At 32.6% G+C, this 20,603-nt stretch overlaps 4 protein-coding genes across 4 annotated transcripts; 3 read left to right on the top strand and 1 right to left on the bottom strand.

Annotated features, from left to right (window-relative positions):
* The first annotated feature begins 2,194 nt into the window (after positions 1-2,194).
* LOC135133849 (dual specificity protein phosphatase MPK-4-like) lies at positions 2,195-3,085 on the top strand. The gene has a single exon (XM_064062367.1). The coding sequence runs from the start codon at positions 2,195-2,197 to the stop codon at positions 3,083-3,085; it is 891 nt and encodes a 296-aa protein (XP_063918437.1).
* A 697-nt stretch (positions 3,086-3,782) lies between these two features.
* Positions 3,783-4,715, top strand: LOC135133850 (dual specificity protein phosphatase 12-like). Its single transcript, XM_064062368.1, has one exon. It carries the CDS (start codon positions 3,783-3,785, stop codon positions 4,713-4,715), a length of 933 nt encoding a protein of 310 aa, XP_063918438.1.
* Positions 4,716-4,899: 184 nt separating this feature from the next.
* On the top strand, positions 4,900-6,433 carry LOC135133564 (dual specificity protein phosphatase MPK-4-like). The gene is made up of 2 exons (XM_064062016.1): positions 4,900-5,164; positions 5,209-6,433. The coding sequence occupies exon 2, from the start codon at positions 5,222-5,224 to the stop codon at positions 6,110-6,112; it is 891 nt and encodes a 296-aa protein (XP_063918086.1). The 5' UTR covers positions 4,900-5,164; positions 5,209-5,221; the 3' UTR covers positions 6,113-6,433.
* A 12,271-nt stretch (positions 6,434-18,704) lies between these two features.
* Positions 18,705-20,282, bottom strand: LOC135133647 (GTP-binding protein Rheb homolog). The gene has a single exon (XM_064062102.1). It carries the CDS (start codon positions 19,851-19,853, stop codon positions 19,308-19,310), a length of 546 nt encoding a protein of 181 aa, XP_063918172.1. The 5' UTR covers positions 19,854-20,282; the 3' UTR covers positions 18,705-19,307.
* Positions 20,283-20,603: the final 321 nt, after the last annotated feature.

Raw genomic sequence — 20,603 nt, forward strand, 5'->3', positions numbered from 1 at the left:
TTAAAGAAATTGAAGAACTTAATCCTAGAAATGCATTCTTTGGGGGAAGAACTAATGCAACAAAATTTAAAGTTAAGGGAAAGAAAATGAAATGTATAGATATTTGTAGTTTATATCCAACAGTACAATGTTATGATGATTATCCAGTTGGATATCCTACTAAAATATTCAAACCTCCTACGTATAATTCAAATTGATATGGTTTAATAAAATGTGCAATTTTACCACCGAGAGGTTTTTATCACCCCGTTTTAGCTGTTAAGAATAAATCCAAATCTGGCGATGAAAAACTAATATTTCCATTATGTCAATTGTGTGCAAAATTAAATAATCAAAAAGATAAATGTACCAGGGGCGGCTCATGACTTGAAAAGTTGATGAGGCAAAGCACAATACGCTCCAAAATATAAATAAATCAAGATTACTTAAATATTTTCTACTTAGTCAAATAAACAAATTTGTAAACTCATTTAACTGTCCACCAAGAACCAACGTGAAGGTGTAAGGAACTCTTGTAAGGAAAGGATGGGAATGACAGGACAAAAGGAAAGGGAAACGTGGTCAGAAAAAACTAATATAACTTAAAAAAAAAACAAAATTAAAATAAAATAAACTTTAAAGAAAACATATCGAAAAAAATCAAATAGTACAACATAAAATAAACCTATTTGATTTATAACAAAAAACAAAACGAAAAACATATAAAACATAAATACTCTGGATTTATTTTAAACTTTTTTATAGATCAATAATAATTAACGATTTACTCAAATCAGGAACCGGCCGTTTTAATTCCTTAACTACATACAATTTATCATCATACGTGAAAGTAGAAAAAACAGAACTGCTATTGTCATTTAACGTTAGTAGAGAAAAATTCCGATTTACTCGTAATCTTAAATAACGATTACCGAAATCAAATTATGACAAGCACAAAGCACTAACGCGACACACACAAACGTAGGCACTTTTAAGACAAAATTCTGTTACCGAAATTTTGAATCAATTTATACACACACAGATTTGTGGCAAAACAATCAACGACCTAATTTTGAATACTTCTGCAAATGCAAACTGCATTGTAATCGCACGTTCTCCGCGCGCAAATATTGTTGTCCATCTCTTTTGCAAGCACGGAAATGAGGATAGCCTCAATTTTGTCTTTTTTCAACTCATACCGCTTATGAGTGTATTGCAGGTTGCTTGCCTATTAACGATATGATTTCTATATCCGCTGTAGAGGCAAGCTCCGAGTTTGCCTCATTCGCGTCACAAAATACATGTTGTGTCGAGTGTTTCAGCGCGCTGTTTAATTAAGGGAGCAACGAGTACCTACTGAGATAAAAATAAGAATATAATTTTCCATATTTATTTTTAAAATTTTAGAAAAAAGACACAAATTATTGGCCGAAATGTGTCGTTAAAAAATAGTAAAAATCCTAATAAGGCGTAAAATTCATTGGTGAGGCACTGCCTCACCTGCCTCATGGGACAAGCCGCCCCTGAAATGTACTCATACAGAATCTCAAAGAATTGTCAGAGGATCCTGGTGTACAAACGAGGTAGAATAAGCAATTGAAAAAGGATACAAAATAATAAGAATTGATGAAGTTTGGCATTTTCCAAGAAAACCATCATATTTGTTTAAAGGATATGTGAAAGCATTTATGAAAATTAAATTAGAAACAAGTCCGTGGCAGAATGATTTTGAATCAGAAGAAGAATATAGAAAAGCCGTAAAAGAAAATCTAGGTATTGAATTGGGTAAAATAGAAAATAATCCTGGAAAGAGAGCTGTTGCAAACATCTGCTTAAATTCCTTATGGGGTAAATTTGGTCAAAGACAAAATATGGGCACAACACTACCATCACTACCATCTGTCAATATCAATGTTACTAGCGTTACTAGTGCCACAGATTTTAGTTAATATTACAGTGTAGCCACTACACCATTTTCTTTTAAATTTTTAAACAATCAAGGACATCCTACCTCAACCGTCGTTTAATGGTGTATTCTCTGCCAATAAAATCGAAATTCGCCTATTTCGATTCGTGAATTAAGGATCACATTTGCTGGCGTGTGGAAGCCATATTGTATTTACATTTTGAAAATCTGTAATAGATTTTTTTAAACCAGGTTTGTATTGAAACTATTTATAAAATATACACTAGTACTAGTAGTTTTTCAAGTAAAATGGTTACGTTGCCCAAAAGAATTAGTATTGATCTCATCGAGCCGAATCTGTATTTGGGAAATCGTTCGGCAGCCAAAGATCGCGAAACTATTAAAAAATACAACATAACGCACATTCTGACGATCGATCAAACTCCACTTCCTCATGAAATAGTAAAGAACGAAAATTTGACCACAACATTCATCTGTCTTGGCGATCAACCAGAAGATGATTTGTTGTATCACCTAGATGATACTTACGCTTTTATTTCAAAAGGTCTGTCCAAAGGATGTGTGTTAGTTCACTGCTTTTACGGCGTGTGTCGAAGCGCCTCTACTATTATTGCGTTTATTATGAGGAAGCATCACGTTTTGTATAAAGAAGCATTTGAGAGGGTGCAAGAGCAAAGAAATAAGGTCTGCCCCAACACTGGATTAATTGCGCAATTGAAACTTTACCAAGAAATGGGGTACAAAGTAGACTCTTCATACAAAAATTATAGAATTTACAGATTGCAGAAAGTTGCAAATCAAGTACGTGAAATGCAGTTGGTGCCACAAGAGTGCAAGGATATCATCCAGAAGGATCCTGGACTGGGTCCAGTAGCGCCAAGAGCCAACGTTTATTGTTGTAAGGAGTGTAGTAGGGTGTTAGCAGATGAGTCACAATTGATTCCTCACAAGACCCACCAGGCAGAAGTGTGTAATATGGCGTATTTTGTTTTTCCAATTGATTGGATGGATTGCTGCAAGATTCTCCAAAGAGCGCTGTGGTGCCCACAATGTAATGTAAACGTGGGCTCTTTCAACTGGAATATTGGTATAAGATGTCCAGAGTGTCACAATGCACACATTCCTGCGTTTTGTTTAACACCAGCTAGAGTGGAATTTATCAAAGGATGCAAACCTTGATGTGTGTTTCTATTTTTTAATGTTTTAATGCTCAGTAATTTAATGTATTTGTAAATAGACTTAAAAGTATGTACTGTGTAACACACTTTTTATGTGCCTTACTGCAATTTGGGCTGAATGTTGGCTAGTTTTTTTTTTTTAAGTAAAGACTGACGTTTACACTTACTATTTTATGTAAAACAAAAGTATCGATGACGCGTGATTTATTTTTTAAGAATGTGTAGAAAAATTTAATGTACTTAAGTGAACTAGAAAGATAAATCCGTTCATCTCGTATTATCACTTTCTCTTATATTGTTGGTTGCATATCTAAAAATTTTATTTTCTCTTATAAAATTTAAAATCATAAAAATGTTGTGAATAAAAATAAATAATCAGTAACTTTTACGTAGTTCTTGAAATTTATGAACAGCTGTATTTTTGCTTTCGTGTTAAACGTAAATAATGATAAGGTTTTTATTAATTTATTATGTGGCACAACAACATGTCTGTTATATACCTACTTATTAAATATATGGACACAACTTACAGGCAGTCAGGCAGATAATGAATCGCATTCTATTAAAAAAAAAAACCTGTGCGCATGCGCATTAGTTAATAACTTATCACTGGTACACGTCCACCACTAACATTATTTTTCAAACAGTACTAAGAGGTTTTGTTGGTAACTTGCTCATGTTTATTTAAAGAAAACATAATGAACAAAATATCGATGTTCTCGGTGTATAAAAAGTTGGGAAATTATTTCAAGTTCGTGCCGTTAATTGAGACGAATCTTAATCTCATAGAACCAAATTTATATCTGGGAAGTCGGCCAACCGTCGACGCTATCGATCTTCTTAAAAAATATAACATAACACATATTTTAACCTGTGAAGAAATGCCTCTAGCAGAAGAAATGGAAAAAAACGGAAATTTTACCATGAAATGTTTATTGCTCGAAGATGAGCCTACCGAGGATTTATTAAGACATTTGGAGGACTGTTATTCCTTTATTTCAGAAGGTTTATCAAAAGGAGCTGTACTTGTTCACTGTTTCGGCGGTATTTCCAGAAGTGCATCCGTCGTCATTGGATTCATAATGAAAAAACACCAACTAACTTACGACGAAGCTTTTAACAGAGTGCAACAAGCGAGATATAATATAGATCCAAACCCTGGATTTGTCTTCCAGTTAAAAATGTATCGAAAAATGGGATACGAAGTGGATGCTATGAACATAGATTACAAAATATTTAAAATCGAAAAAGTAGCTTATTATGTGCGTCCAATTCACGCTGTGCTACAGGAAAACATGAACATCATTGAAGACGATCCAGAACTGGAAGAATTAGGAATGAAATCAAACGCTTATAGTTGCAAAAAATGCAAACGGATTTTGGTGAAGGGTTCAAATTTAATTCCGCATGAACACGAGGGCGAAATTTGCACCAAATCGTATTTTGTTATGCCTGTGGCTTGGATGAATGTTACTAATAGTATTGAGAGTGAACTGCATTGTCCACGATGTAAGTCAGATGTGGGGTGGTTTAACTGGATTGGTGGTATTGGATGTCAGTGTGGCGCCAAACAAGTTCCTGGTTTTTGTCTAAAACCGTCAGAAGTGGATTTTGTTGCACCATCAAAATAAAGAAATAATTTAGTGTGTTTTAAATTGTAAGCAACAATATATTTACTTAAAAAAATCCGAAGTTGTTTGACCATTGCCGGTATTTTTACAACTGTTTAAAATACCGAAGTCGATATTATAGTCACGTGCGCTTTATCCATGCGCCGCAGCTCCCTATTTCATTGACAAGTGTGCCATCTGTCAATAATGTCAATGTTACTAGCGTTTCTAGTGCCAAATTAATAACACAAATTCTAGTTAATATTGCAGTGTAGCCACTACACCATTTTCTTTTAAATTTTTAAACAATCAAGGACATCCTACCTCAACCGTCGTTTAATACTGTGTTCACTGCCAATAAAATCGAAATTCGCCTATTTTGATTCGTGAATTAAGGATCATATTTGCTGGCGTGTGGAAGCCATCTTGCATTTAGATTTTGAAAATCTGTGATAGATTTTTTAAACCAGGTTTGTATTGAAATTATTTATAAAATACACACTAGTAGTAGTAGTTTTTTAAGTACAATGGTTACGGTGCCCAAAAGAATTAGTATTGATCTCATTGAGCCGAATCTGTATTTGGGAAATCGTTCAGCAGCCAAAGATCTTCAAACTATTGAAAAATATAACATAACGCACATTTTATCGATCGATCAAACTCCACTACCTCATGAAATAGTAAAGAACGAAAATTTGACCACAAAATTCATCTGTCTTCGCGATCAACCAGAAGACGACTTGTTGTATCACCTAGATGATACTTACGCTTTTATTTCAAAAGGTCTGTCCAAAGGATGTGTGTTAGTTCACTGCTTTTACGGCGTGTGTCGAAGCGCCTCTACTATTATTGCGTTTATTATGAGGAAGCATCACGTTTTGTATAAAGAAGCATTTGAGAGGGTGCAAGAGCAAAGAAATAAGGTCTGCCTCAACACTGGATTTATTGCGCAATTGAAACTTTACCAAGAAATGGGGTACAAAGTAGACTCGTCATACACAAATTATAGAATTTACAGATTGCAGAAAGTTGCAAATCAAGTACGTGAAATGCAGTTGGTGCCACAAGAGTGCAAGGATGTCATCCAGAAGGATCCTGGACTGGGTCCAGTAGCGCCAGAAGCCAACGTTTATTGTTGTAAGGAGTGTAGTAGGGTTTTAGCAGATGAGTCACAATTGATTCCTCACAAGACCCACCAGGGAGAAGTGTGTAATATGGCGTATTTTGTTTTTCCAATTGATTGGATGGATTGCTGCAAGATCCTCCAAAGAGCGCTGTGGTGCCCACAATGTAATGTCAACGTGGGCTCTTTCAACTGGAATATTGGTGTAAGATGTCCAGAGTGTCATAATGCACAGATTCCTGCGTTTTGTTTAACACCAGCAAGGGTGGAATTTATCAAAGGATGCAAACCTTGATGTGTTTCTATTTTTTTAATGTTTTAATGCTCAGTAATTTAATATATTTGTAAATACTTAGATAGAATTAAAAGTATGTATTGTGTAACACACTTTTTATGTGCTTTACTGCAATTTGGACTGAATATTGGCTGTTTTTTTTTAAGTAAAGACTGATGTTTACACTTACTATTTTATGTAAAACAAAAATAAAAAGATAATATTTTTTGGACATCCTGTTTTTTCTATCACTATACTGTGATTTCTCAGAAAATGTGCAGACAGGAGACACTATGATGTATGGTAACTGAAATTAATGATTATTTTTCTTGTTGAGAATGAAAGTAATTTAATAAAAGTAAGAATGAACAGAGATAAATAAAAGCTAGAAAGTTGTAAAAATGTTCTGAGCTTTAGATTACTAGACATTTTAAAACAAATGCTGTCGTTTCCACTTCCACTACTCTTCTATGTAAACCCAAAAATGTTAATGTGGAGAACAATTTTAATTTTAGTTCTGGAACATTTTTACAGTGAATTTTGCATATATTTTCCCACTATATTGTGAACTCAGAAAGACGTTTAAAAGATAAGATGAAACCTAATAGAGAACAATTTTAATTTTAGTTCTAGTTTTATGACCAGTGATGTTTTTTTTTTTCACTATACTCTATGATTTCAGAAACTACCTAGATATAAGAGATACACCTGATCGTAGCTGAAACTACGGATTATTTTTGTTGTTGAGAACAAAACTAATTTTGTACGATACAGTGGATAAACAGAAAAAAATCAAAGCTAGAATTGTTTTTAAAATAGTCTGTATTTTATTTTGCTAAAATTTTTAAATAATTAGACTATTCTGTGTAAAACTAAGAAAAATCGTGTTTATCTGGAGAAAACAGTTTAAATTTTAGTTCTGGAATATTTCTGCTTCTTTTATTCGCACTATATTATTGTTATCTCAAAAGGTATAGCCTATTACATGATACATGGTAGGTAGCAGAATTATTTTTGTTGTAATAGAGGGATAGAAATAAATGCTAGAACAGTCTTTAAAATATTCTGAAATTTAGATTATTGATAAAAATTTTAAAATAAGCACTAACTGACATTTTCAATTACTGTTCTATATAAAATCAATAAAAATCGTGTTTATCTGGAGAACAGTTTAAATTTTAGTTCTGGACCATTTCTACAATGAATTACACTATATAATGAGATCTCAGAAAGAACATGTAAGAGATACCTGAGACCTAATAAAGAACAATTTTAATTTTGCTCTAGAACATTCTATGATTAGTTTTTTCTAACTATACTCGGTGATTTCAGAAAATACATACAAAAATACACTAACTAATAAAAAATCGTGTTTATCTGGAGAAGAACAATTTCAATTTTAGTTCTGGAACATTTCTGTAATGATTTCTACTACTTTTATTCCCACTATATTATTTGTGATATAAAAGATATACGTGATAGAAGAATTTTTTTGGTGTAATAGAAGAAAGTGTAATTTGTACCATAGTAGGTGAACAGAAATAAATGCTACAAAGTTTTTAATTATTATTCTGAACTTTGGATTGGTAAAAATTTTAAAATAAGTACTGACATTTCCAGGTAAAAAATCGTGTTTATTATTGTTATTATTAACTCCATTGACTAACAAGCGCAATTATAAATCAACGTCAGCGGCGGAAACAAGACTTGTAGTTCACAAAGGAAAAAACAGCTATAATTACTGTTAGTGCCAGAAAGCTCGAGCTACAAATCATTTCAATAATCATAGGATAATTATAAATCAATCTTAGCGACAGAAACAAGACTTGGAGTTCGCAGAAGAAGAAAACAGCTATAATTACTGTTAAAGCCATAAAGCTAGAACTACAAATTATTTTAGTCATCATAGACTTTTGTAAGCAGAGGAAACCACCTCCTCAATATGATGTACAAAAATATTAATACAATTTTTGTCACACTTTCCCAATATTAATAGCATGTCTGTTTTTCAGAATTCAAAAACATTTTAAACAAACTAAAATTGAAAATATTCGGCTGACAGACATAATTTGTCATGATTTTGGTTAAAATCAATCAAAGCTGTTTATGAAACGTAAAATGGGTTGCCTATGCAGAAATATTCAGGCATGAACAGATAAAATGAACATCCTGTATACTATTTTCCAGGCACCATTGCTATATTGTGTCCATGTTATATTGTAACTTGCGACAGTCATCTAAACAATCAATTTGTTGAAATATCGTTAGATCATGTGCGTAAACTAAGTGGTCAACATTTAATCTAGATTCTCAATTATCTACTAATCGCCTTGTTACATTTCCTGCATTTGATTGCCATAGTGGCAAAAGTGAGACGACAGCGACAAAAATCGTCAGACTCGTCTCACAATAACAGCGAAAGAAACTTATCAGTAAAATGACAAAAAAGTACAAAACTCTGATAGCGAGAAGCGACTACTGGTGAATAACCAGTAAAAAAATCAAAGAACTAATGCAAATTATTAAATGAGGATTCACTTAATGCGACATTTATACATTATCAAAAAAATAAACCAGTCCAGAGCTCTATAAATTGGAACAAACTCACCAGTTTTGAGGTTTTAAACCTTGAACACCCAGAGACGCGACCAACCACGATCACTCAACCGACAAAATTGTTAACTTAATTAATAACACCAATGAGTTATTACCATTTTAAAGCCAATATTCAGTAGGACTATGTATGGGTACCACTTGAGAGATTAAGTTTTGATTATAAGTTACTCACTGAATTCAGCAGCTAAACTTGGAGCGTCAAAGCGCACACTCACCTCAGGTAATGGTACCTACATAAAAACAAATCGTTTTTGTTTGAAAAATGTTAGTAGTAGGTATTTTTTGGTTTAGATTTTTAATGAACAATTTCAATTTTAGTTCTAGAACATTTCTATTATTATTGATTAGCTTTGTTTTATTTATCACTTTACTCTGACACTCAGAAAGTGTGCAGATGGAAGATATAAAATATGTAATATGGTAACTGAAACTATAGATTATTTTTCTTGTTGAGAATGCAAAACTAATAAAATCGTGTTTATCTGGAGAAGAACAATTTAAATTTTAGTTCTAGAACATTTCTGCAATAATTTCTGCTTTTTTTCCCACCAAAATTGAGATGGGGTGGGTGGGCGGGGTTTATATTTTGCCTTTATTTCTTGATATACGTAGTATTCTTTGAACAACACGACACTTAAAAACATGTTTTTAATTCCTTGTAAAGAAATAAGTATTTTGCGGCTAAGCTCCGTCCCCTTGGTTCACGAAGAATAATAAAAAATCATCACATTTGAGACAGGGCGGGTGGGCGGGCTTACATTTTTCCTTTTTTTCTAATATGTGTAGACTTCTTTTCACAACATGAAACTTAAAACATGTTTAAAATGGAAAATTTGTATAAAGAAATAACGATTTTGCCCCATAATTGTAAAATCCATATTTTCTGGCAAAAACCATTTTAACCATGTTTTAAGTTTCTCTTCATGAAAAGATATAAGCCCCGCCCACCCGCCCTATCTCAATTTTGACGATTTTTTTATTCGTCGTTGTCAGACCGAGGGGCGGAGCGTAATTGCAAAATCTATATTTCCCTATGCAAAATTTACCATTTTAAACATGTTTTAAGTTGCTTGTTGTGAAAAAAATGACTACCCATATTATGAAAAAAAGGCAAAATGTAAACCTCGCCCACTCGTCCTATCTCAATTGTGATGATTTTTTATTCGCTGTGAGCCAAGGGGAGGAGTTTCTCTACAAGAAATAAAAACAAGCCAAAAATTAAATCCCACCCATATCCATACCAAGCTGAATTGTGATGAATTTTTCATTGGTTGTCAGACCGAGGGCGGATTGCAAAGTCGATACTTTTCTACAAAAATTTACCATTTTAAACATCTGAAGGTAAACGAAGAAAAATGTTGTCTAGGTGGGAATCGAACTCCACGCCTCCCGCTTGCCCGGCAGGTATCCTGACCACTAGACCACGAGGCCACTTATCTTTCTCCGCTTAGCGACCTGTTATTGTGTCGCCACAAATGTTTTATCTTTCTTGTTGTGAAAACAATACTACATATATTTATTAAAAGAAAAGGGCAAAATGTAAGCCCTTCTAGTTTGTGGTGGCCGAATTTGAATCAAAATTTCGAGCTGAAAAAAATTAACGCGACGCGAAATCACATTCGAATAATTTGAATTTGAAAAAAAAATCAATAAAAAAATCGTTAAACATAGGCAACCATGTGCACGTTAACGCTTTTTGGGTAGTTGGTAGTTCGCTAGGGGATTTTAGTTAAAGGGTGAGTGGGTTGGTAGATAAGATGACGGCTTGATAGAATGGTGAAAGCGTCATTATTGTTTTGATTTCGTGAGTGAGAAGAGCATGATAAAAAAAGACGCGATAAGTGAGTAGGTTAAGTTTAGTTGGCTTGGTATTTAATAAAAGGGAGGAAGCCTTTGTTTAACGACAATTAATCGTAACGACGATGTCACAGTTTTCCCTAACACCCGCAGCTAATTCTTGCGACTTTTTAATCGGAAAACATGTGAATTTTCGAGTGACGCCAACCCGTGTAAATTTGATTCATGTTCATGTTAGGATTTTAATCGTTAACTGGTTCTAACACAATTTAACAGACATTAGGTTTATTTAAATAAATCACTGTTAGGAGATTTCATGAAATTCACTTAGTCCGGACTCATCAGTCGTTTGTTTCTCAGGTTATAAATAAATTTCTGGATGCATATACTTAAGTGTTATATTATAACACTTCTTAATTCTTCACACAAGATTGCTAATAGTTCATTTACGGCAGTTAAATTAACCTAACGTTGTCCCACTGTGGAAAAAGACCGAGAAAAGTGCAGCAGAATTCATATCGTGAACCGACGGAGGGGTTAAAGATTTCTTTCCTTAGGCAGTTGTCTTCGTTGTTATCATCATATCATCATCACATTACCGAGATCTATTTCCTCGCTACGTTTAAGATCACATCACCGAGACATTTCCTCGTGGCGTTAAAGATTACATCACCGAGGCATTTCCTCGCAACGTGAAAAATTACATGTATCATGTGTTTTGTTACACTTTGTTTGACTCGCTGATAAAGTGTGACAAATATTAATCTCATGTAAATTTGTTAACTTTGCAATTTTCACCTTATACAATATTTCTCTATCTCACAATTTTAACCTCAGTAATTTTCTTTGTTGTATAATTTAAATTGAACGTAGATTTCCATGCCCTGCACTTTTAACCTCACGTAATATTTCTATTTTGCACAAGTTTACTCCACACCAGATCTTTTGTGTTTATACATTTTTGTTAGTTTTTGATCATGTAAATATTTTGTTGATTAATGCTTCCATCATAAATTATCTGATGTCCAATTTTAATCTCAAATAAGAATTATTTGTTGCTTAAAAATTTCACAAGATTGTATGGCGAATTTAAATGTTGTTTATTGCCCTTTTTTGAAACTTTGATACTTGTTCAGTTGTAGTATAATATCAGACTTATAAAAATTGAACATATAAAATTGAGGTAAATAACACAATAACACTTGGTGGAAACGGAGTGTGCGGTTCCTTTTCGAGCTGTCAGATTTAGAATAATAGTTAGGGACGTTATTTTACTTCAGATTTTACTTTGTTTGTATTAAATTTGCCATTTTCAAATATTTGCGTTGATTCAGAGCGTTTAATTTGACTTCATTTAAATTTCATCCACATTTCAATAAGTTTTTTTTTGGAGCTGAAAATCGATTGCGATCCGGCTCCCATTAGGCAGCCTGAGGGCAAGTCACGAGTCACCCTCGCACGCAGTTTTTTTCTTTTTTTTTGTCAGTGGAGGAATAAATAATTTTGTGTCCTCCATAAATTTTGTGTTTTATTTTGTGGTAGTTTTCCAACCTTGGGGTTCATTTTGTCAGACGATCACAGCCAAGGCCAAATTTTGAATTTTTAAATTTTTCGCGGGCCTTTCAAAAATTTTTTTTCACATGTCAATTTAAGGCGGGATGTTTGAGTTATCACTACCAGAGAATATAGAGAAGCGTCATAGCTTAAATTAAATGGCGGTTAAGGATTCCTAGACTTATGTTGGCAACAGTGTTTGTTTGTAACTACGAATAAAATTAACTAGAAAAAATGTCATAATATTTTTAACGAGGCATTTTACTTTCGACAAATTGACACTAGATTTACCTACCTCAGGCCAATGTCGACTCTAAGCATTCGGAAACGATTTGATTTATAAGCCATAATCCGTGATCTGATACACATCTCAGTTTTTCGAAATTTTAGTTTGGGGACTTTTCAGTTTCCTCCTATTTATTATTCAATTTTTGGATTTCACAATTTCTCGTTTTTTCAATTCCTCGGTTTCCACTTTTTCTTTTTCTTCAATTTTACGATTTTTAAACATTTCGATTGTTCAATTTTTGAATTTTATGAACTCTTTATTTGTCGATTTTTCAATTAATTAATGTTTCAGGTTTTTTGGTTTTTAAATTTTTTTCAGGTTTCGATTTTTCAAGTTCACTTTTTTGATTTTTCGATTTCTCAATTTTTCAATTTTTGGACATTTTCGATTCGTCAATTTTTCGATTTTTCAATTAATCGATGTTTTGATTTTCCCATTTGTTGACTTTCGAGGGTTTCGACATTCCTGTTCTTCAATTCTTTAATTTTTCGATTTTTCAGATTTTTGATTTTTCATTTTTTAGTTTTTTTAAGGTTCGATTTTTCGACTTCACTTTTTAGTTTTTTCGATTGCTCAATTTTTCGACTTTTTAGGTTCTCAGTTTTTGGATAGGTCAGTTTTCGGATTTTTCAGGTTTACCATTTTTCAGTTTTTCTTTCATTTTTCAGTTCATCGATATGTCAATTTTGGGATTTTTCAATATTTCGATTCTTTGACTTTTAGATTTTTGGCTTCTGGAGTTTTCGATGTGTCGATTTTTTTACCTTTTCGATTTTTCAATTTTTCGATTGCTAATCTTTCGATTTTTCGACTTCCCGGTTTTAGATTTTCTTTTTTCAATTGTCGTTTTAAATTTTTCGATTTTTCAATGTTTTGATTTCCCGATTTAGTTTCCCATTTTTAGTTTTTGTTTCATTTTTCAGTTTTTCGATATTTCAGCTTTGGGATTTTTCAATATTTCTATTTTTGACTCCTGCATTTTTCGACATGTCGATTTTTTTACTTTTTCGAATATTTCAAATGTTTTGATTTCTTATTCTATCGATTTTTCGACGTTACTGTTTTTCAGTTGTCGTTTTTTCAATTTTTCGATTTTTCATTTTTTAGTTTTTTCAAGGTTTCGATTTTTCGACTTCACTTTTTGGTTTTTTCGATTGCTCAGTTTTTCGACTTTTTAGATTCTCAGTTTTTGGATAGGTCAGTTTTCGGATTTTTCAGGTTTTTCTTTTTTCAGTTTTTCTTTCATTTTTCAGTTTTTCGATATTTCAGTTTTGGAATTTTTCAATATTTCGATTTTTCGACTTCCCGGTTTTAGATTTTCTGTTTTCAATAACCGTTTTAAATTTTTCGATTTTTCAATGTTTTGATTTCCCGATTTAGTTTCGCATTTTTAGTTTTTCTGTCATTTTTCAGTTTTTCGATATGTCAGCTTTGGGATTTTTCTTCGATTCTTTTACTTTTTCGAATATTTCAAATGTTTTGATTTCTTAATCTATCGATTTTTCGACGTTACTGTTTTTCAGTTGTCGTTTTTTCAATTTTTCGATTTTTCATTTTTTAGTTTTTGGATATTTCAGTTTTCGGATTTTTCAGGTTTTCCAGTTTTTGGTTTTCTTTCATTTTTCAGCTTTTCGATGTCTCAGTTTTAGGATGTTTCAATATTTCGATTCTTCGACTTTTCGATTTTTGACTCCTGGATTTTTCGATGTGTCGATTATTTTACTTTTTCGATTTTTAAATTTTAGATTTTTCGATTTCTCGATTTTTTCAGTTCAGTTCTTCGATATTTGAACTTTTCAAGTTTTCGAATTTTGCAAGGGTTTCGATTTCTTAATCTTTTGATTTTTCGACTTCCCGGTTTTAGATTTTCTGTTTTTCAATTGTTATTTTGTCAAATTTTCGATTTTTTAATTCTTCATATTTGACTTTTATAAACTCTCAATTTTTCGATTTTTCAATTAATCGATGTTTCGATTTTCCCATTTCTTGACCTTCGAGTGTTTCGATTTTCCTGTTCGTCAATTCTTTAATTTTTTTATTTTTTAGTTTTTTGATTTTTCAATTTTTCGATTTTTTAAGGTTTCTATTTTCGACTGCACATTTTTGATTTTTCGATTTTTCAGTTTTATGATTTTTCAACATTTCAATTCTTCGGCTTTTTTATTTTTGACTGCTGGATTTTTCGATGTGTCTACCTTTTTACTTTTTCGATTTTTAAATTTTTGGATTTTTTGATTTTTAGATTTTTCAATTTTTCGATTTTTAAAGGTTTTTGATTTTTCATTTTTTAATTTTTTTAAGGTTTCGATTTTTCGACTTCCTGGTTTTAGATGTTCTGTTTTTCAATTTTTCGATTTGTTAGTTTTTCAATTTTTTATTTTGGCCTATTTCGGTTTCTCAGCTTTTCCGGTTTTCCATTTTTTCGCTTTTTGATTTTCCCGCTTTTCCAATTTTTCAACTTTTAATTTTTTAGTTGTCAATTTCTCTATTTTTCGATTTTTCGACTTTACCGCTTTTTGATTTCTCGTTCTTTTGATCTTTCAATCTCTCAATTTTTCAATTTTTCGAATTTTTAAGTTTTTTGATTTCTAGATTTATCGAAATTTGGAGTTTTCGATATTTTGATTGTCAATTTCTCAATTTATAAATTGTCCAATTTTTAACTTTTCGATTTTCCAGTTTTTCGGTGTTTCGATTTTTCAGTTACCCGATTTTTTAAATTTGGGAGTTTCGATTTCTCGATTTTTCGATTTCCCGATTTTTCAGTTCAGTTCTTCGATATTTGAACTTTTCAAGTTTTCGAATTTTGCAAAGGTTTCGATTTCTTAATCTTTTGATTTTTCGACTTTCCGGTTTTAGATTTTCTGTTTTTCAATTGTCATTTTGTCAAATTTTCGATTCTTTAATTCTTCAAATTTGACTTTTATAAACTCTCAATTTTTCGATTTTTCAATTAATCGATGTTTCGATTTTCCCATTTCTTGGCCTTCGAGTGTTTCGATTTTCCTGTTCTTCAATTCTTTAATTTTTTGATCTTTCAATTTTTCGATTTTTTAAGGTTTTTGATTTTTGATTTTTTAGTTTTTTTAAGGTTTCGATTTTTCGACTTCACATTTTGGATTTTTAGATTGCTCAATTTTTCAACTTTTTAGATTCTCAGTTTTTGGATATTTCAGTTTTCGGATTTTTCAGGTTTTCCAGTTTTTAGTTTTTCTTTCATTTTTCAGCTTTTCGATGTCTCAGTTTTAGGATGTTTCAATATTTCGATTCTTCGACTTTTCGATTTTTGACTCCTGGATTTTTAGATGTGTCGATTATTTTACTTTTTAGATTTTTCGATTTCTCGATTTTTCAGTTCAGTTCTTCGATATTTGAACTTTTCGAGTTTTCGAATTTTGCAAAGGTTTCGATTTCTTAATCTTTTGATTTTTCGACTTCCCGGTTTTAGATTTTCCGTTTTTCAATTGTCATTATGTCAAATTTTCGATTTTTTAATTCTTCAAATTTGACTCTTATAAACTCTCAATTTTCCGATTTTTCAATTAATCCATGTTTCGATTTTCCCATTTCTTGACCTTCGAGTGTTTCGATTTTCCTGTTCTTCAATTCTTTAAATTTTTTATTTTTCAGGTTTTTGATTTTTCAATTTTTCGATTTTTTAAGGTTTCTATTTTCGACCTCACTTTCTGATTTTTCGATTTTTTAGTTTTTAGATATTTCAGTTTTAGGATTTTCCAATATTTCAATTCTTCAGCTTTTTTATTTTTGGCTGCTGGATTTTTCGATGTGTCTACCTTACTACTTTTTCGATTTTTCAATTTTTGGATCTTTAAATTTTAGATTTTTAGATTTAATTTTTCAATATTTCTTAATCTTTCGATTTTTCGACTTCCTGGTTTTAGATGTTCTGTTTTTCAATTTTTCGATTTGTTAATTTTTCATTCCCGATTTATTGAGATTTGATTGTTCAGCTTTTCGATTTATAAGTTTTACATTTTTTATTTTGGCCTATTTCGGTTTCTCAGCTTTTCCGGTTTTCCATTTTTTCGTTTTTTGATTTTTCCGCTTTTCCAATTTTTAATTTTTTGTTTGTCGATTTCTCTATTTTTCGATTTTTCGACTTCATCGCTTTTTGATTTCTCGTTCTTTTGATCTTTCAATTACTCAATTTTTCAATTTTTCGAATGTTTAAGTTTTTTGATTTCTAGATTTATCGAAATTTGGAGTTTTCGATATTTTGATTGTCAATTTCTCAATTTATAAATTGTTCAATTTTTAACTTTTCGATTTCTCGGTTTTTCGTTATTCGGTTTTTAAATTTTAGATTTTTGAATTTTACATCTTTTCGATTTTCTGATGTTTCATTTTTCGATTTTCAGTTCTTCGATATTTCGATTTTTCCATGTTTCGGTTTTACGATTTTTTAAGATTTCGATTTTTCGATTATTAGAATTTTCTATTATTTTAATTCTTTATTTTTTTGTCACTGTTAATATCATACAGTGTAACAACCACAAAAATTGTCACTAAAAACATTAAAAAATTCATACAAAATAGAACAGTGTTTCCAAACCATTTTCCCGAAAAAAATCCATTGGGTTATTACGATTTCAACAATATTCTTAGTTTAAGATGTTTTGCTAGTATAAAACACAAATAAGGAATTAATTCTTAGTTAAACTAAATAAGTACCAAAAATATTCACTTATTCGTTATAAAAACCGACCAAACAACTATATCCCGCAGAAACTATAGTCTAAACTAGTGATGTGAGTGTATAATACAGGCTGTATAATACCACGGTTTAAAACTGTATTATACGGTATGTATAAAATGTTTTTATACCACTGGTATAAAATTAAATTTTTAGGTTATGTCAATCGTAATTTTTTTAACTTATTGAGTTACATTAAAAGCAATTTATCATTGCAAAATAATATTTTTGATTATGAGGATGACAATGAGAATATCCTCAAATTGCAAGACGATGTGGATAATGATATCGACATTGCCGAAGATAACATCACGTAGTTGATGAAGATCAATAAAACAATAGTCTCTACTTTTGTTATTTTTTTTTTAATTGAGAAAAATGTTTTATTTTCATATTTACATAGTTTATTGTTTGTTTTTTTTTTATAATAAATTCTTCGTGAAGTGTTTTTCTTTTATTCTCTCTACTAATTAGTAAATCACCAGATGACATTTACCATAAAGCTAAAAATGAAAAATGTTGGCGCCAAAATTTGAATATAATACCATATAAAATACCGTATAAAACGGTATTATACCATGGTTTTATACCGCAAAAATAAAATACGGTATTTTTACATCACTACTAAACTACTCTAAACCAACCAAATCGCTTCTGAACGCTTAGAGTCGACATTGGCCTGAGCGCGCTCTGGTCTATAGATCAAACAAGTTCTCAGGTGACGAGTTGTAGTGAAACAAGTTTTTTTTATTGGCATCGACTATTTAAATTTGGCGCTTGTCTTTGGCGGTTGAGGACTCTAATGTCAATAAGGGTGGTTTTGCAAAATCAGCCTGTATGTCGCATCTATATTAATCTATGTCACTGTAGTACAAGTAGCCAATTTTGAAATCTCCCACCAATGCAAATTTTTGTTTAAAAGTTGTTGAAGTTAGCATCGAACTTTTATTTGTTGCTAGTATAGCCCCTAAAAAATACAAATGTACTCTAGGGGCTACACTGCCGATATTAGAAATGTTCTTAAAACCTTCTATGTAAAGTTTTAAAAAAAATCGTATATATGTGAGGATTTCCAAGGTTCCAAATAGTTTTTTTAGAATTTATTTTTATTAAGCACAAATGAGTTTTTTTTTAATATTGCGAAACATTGTGCAATAATTTACAAAGCAAACGCAGACTATATGAAGCAGTTGAATCCAACAGCAGACTTTTTCAACATATTGTCGATATCTTTATCTTCCTTAGGAAAAATCCCGTGTTTGACCTGTGTTATCATCTGTAGCCACATCAACAGCCACACACGAACACGCCATACATCGATATCGATAAAAACGAGCGTTAAAGCCTGGGAAATCCCGATTAATTCAGTAACCGGAAGCCCTATGATTCACCGATTGTTTTCATATTTGAACAAGAGTCATGTTTTTCTGTTAAAAAAATGAAAACTCTAGTTTCGATGGCACATTTAGCATTGAGAGCACTAATTACGAACACAATGGAGTATTTACGTTGAACAGTTTAATGCGTTTCGTTTGTGAGCAAATTCACAAGGGAAAACTAACGAAAATTGGCCCATTTCCGGCCACCAGACTGGTACATGTCGCAACACGTGACCGCATTGACCTAGAATGAAAGAAAAATCGTAAAATAAAGTATCCAATTTATTTATATCCGTATATCGTACATTAATACAAACAAGTATACACCACAGCAACAGATGAAAATATACTACAAAAAAATGCATTTTTGCACAGAACAAGCGCACCAATTCCCATCCCTTTAAATATAAATCTTAATTAGCGATCAGTTATTCTGGGCACAAATGCGAAGCTGTAGACGTATCTGGGGCCAAATTGCACGGTTCCATCAATGGCGGCACCCACAAATCGTAAAAAAATTCATTTACTTACAACTCTATAGGAAATAAATACAAACAGCTAAATAACACTTAAACCTACGCCCCTTGCTCAGTTATGAAAATACATTTGTCCAACATTTGTACAGTTCGAAACAACGTTTTTAAATCTATCAGCAGAATTCAACTAGTCGAGCGGAACGCAAAGGGGGACTAACCTAAGTTATCATTTACACTTAAACCTAAATAAAATGGTTAATGCATGACAAGAATCTCACACAACTGTGCACCGCAACACATAGATTAAATAAGTGTTTATAAAAAAATAGATACAAAACTATGCCACTTCGTTAAAAATAACAAGTACAGTCTCGGCTAAATTGAGCCACAGTCAATTGATGCTACAATTGGGCTTCTCGTTGCTGTCGGCTCGCTCTATATCGTTCAGCAACGTCTGGAAAACCTGAGACACCGAGATGTTGTGCTTGGCGGACGTCTCCAGGAAGGTGGCCTTCCACTTTTCAGCCAGCTTGCGGCCCTCTTCAGCCGAAACCTCCCTACACTGGAACATGTCCGACTTGTTGCCCACGAGGACCGACGGAAAGTAGGTCTTCCCCGTGATGTCGACGAGTTTGTTGTACAAAGCCGAGACGACCTCGAACGACTTGGCGTTCTCGATGCTGTACACCAAGACGTAGCCGTGCACGTCGAGACTGTACTGCGAGGGAAACATGGAGAATTCGTCCTGACCTGTGGTGTCCACGAGGATGAGCTCGTAGTCCGTGGCGTTGATCCTCAGCGACTTCTTCCATGTGTTTTCGATCGTGGGGTCGTACGACTCCAGGAACTTCCCCTCGACGAACTGCATGCTCAGGGAGGACTTCCCGACCGAGCGGTAGCCCATGAGGGCGATTTTCCTCTGCTTAGGGGCTGGCATCTCGCTATTTCATAACTGGGCTAGCGACGCACTTGAACACACCTGGCGGGTTTTGAGCGGTCTCGATGCGTTGGGAGTCACTTGGAGGTTCTTTTTTACTTCTTCATTTCGTAACAGCCTTGTCGACGATTACGCAATTATTAAGCAGGGAATTATTATTGTTTTTATTTCTTCACACAACATGGTTCAACATTTTGACAGCCATAACGGAACAAAGTTCACTGTCTGGGACATGCTAAGACGCAAAAACACCACGCGGGGATATCATGGGTGTGCACGTGGAAATAAAGCGGGGCAAAAAAGCGGTTTGTTTGGGAGGAGGATGCGTGCTGTGAGTGGGTTGTTTTTGTTGATTTTTTAAAAGACGCAAAATAAATTACCACAGCACGTGGTGGAATATTGACAAGGTGAGGTTGGCGACACTAAAAACGACCCGCCATTTTTAAATTCGCGGGTTGGTTTATTTTGGTCGAAACAGTGGCGTAGAAACTAGTCGCTAAATCGATCTTCAAATGTCATTGCTATATTATTGTTTATCACACTTTTTGTAGTTATATTTTTAGGGCTTAAATTGCAAACATTCTAATATTTAGCGCACAAAAAAATTAACAAACTTGGAATAAAATAAAAAGTGAGGACACTGCCATTGGAGCATGATAAAATTATTTATAATTTATAATGAAGTAATAAAAACACAATTAAAGACAGCCAGGGAATTTTGAAGACTTATTTTGATCGTTCTGTTTTAAA

The sequence above is a fragment of the Zophobas morio genome, unplaced genomic scaffold, assembly GCF_036711695.1.
Source record: "Zophobas morio isolate AGI-343-1 ecotype UQ-CSIRO unplaced genomic scaffold, CSIRO_AGI_Zmor_V1 ptg000022l, whole genome shotgun sequence".
Classification (NCBI taxonomy): domain Eukaryota; kingdom Metazoa; phylum Arthropoda; class Insecta; order Coleoptera; family Tenebrionidae; genus Zophobas; species Zophobas morio.

Excerpts from the sequence above, each read along its gene's own strand:
- LOC135133564 (XM_064062016.1), top strand. The coding sequence starts at position 5,222 with ATGGTTACGGTGCCCAAAAGAATTAGTATTGATCTCATTGAGCCGAAT.
- LOC135133849 (XM_064062367.1), top strand. The coding sequence starts at position 2,195 with ATGGTTACGTTGCCCAAAAGAATTAGTATTGATCTCATCGAGCCGAAT.
- LOC135133850 (XM_064062368.1), top strand. The coding sequence starts at position 3,783 with ATGAACAAAATATCGATGTTCTCGGTGTATAAAAAGTTGGGAAATTAT.
- LOC135133647 (XM_064062102.1), bottom strand. The coding sequence starts at position 19,853 with ATGCCAGCCCCTAAGCAGAGGAAAATCGCCCTCATGGGCTACCGCTCG.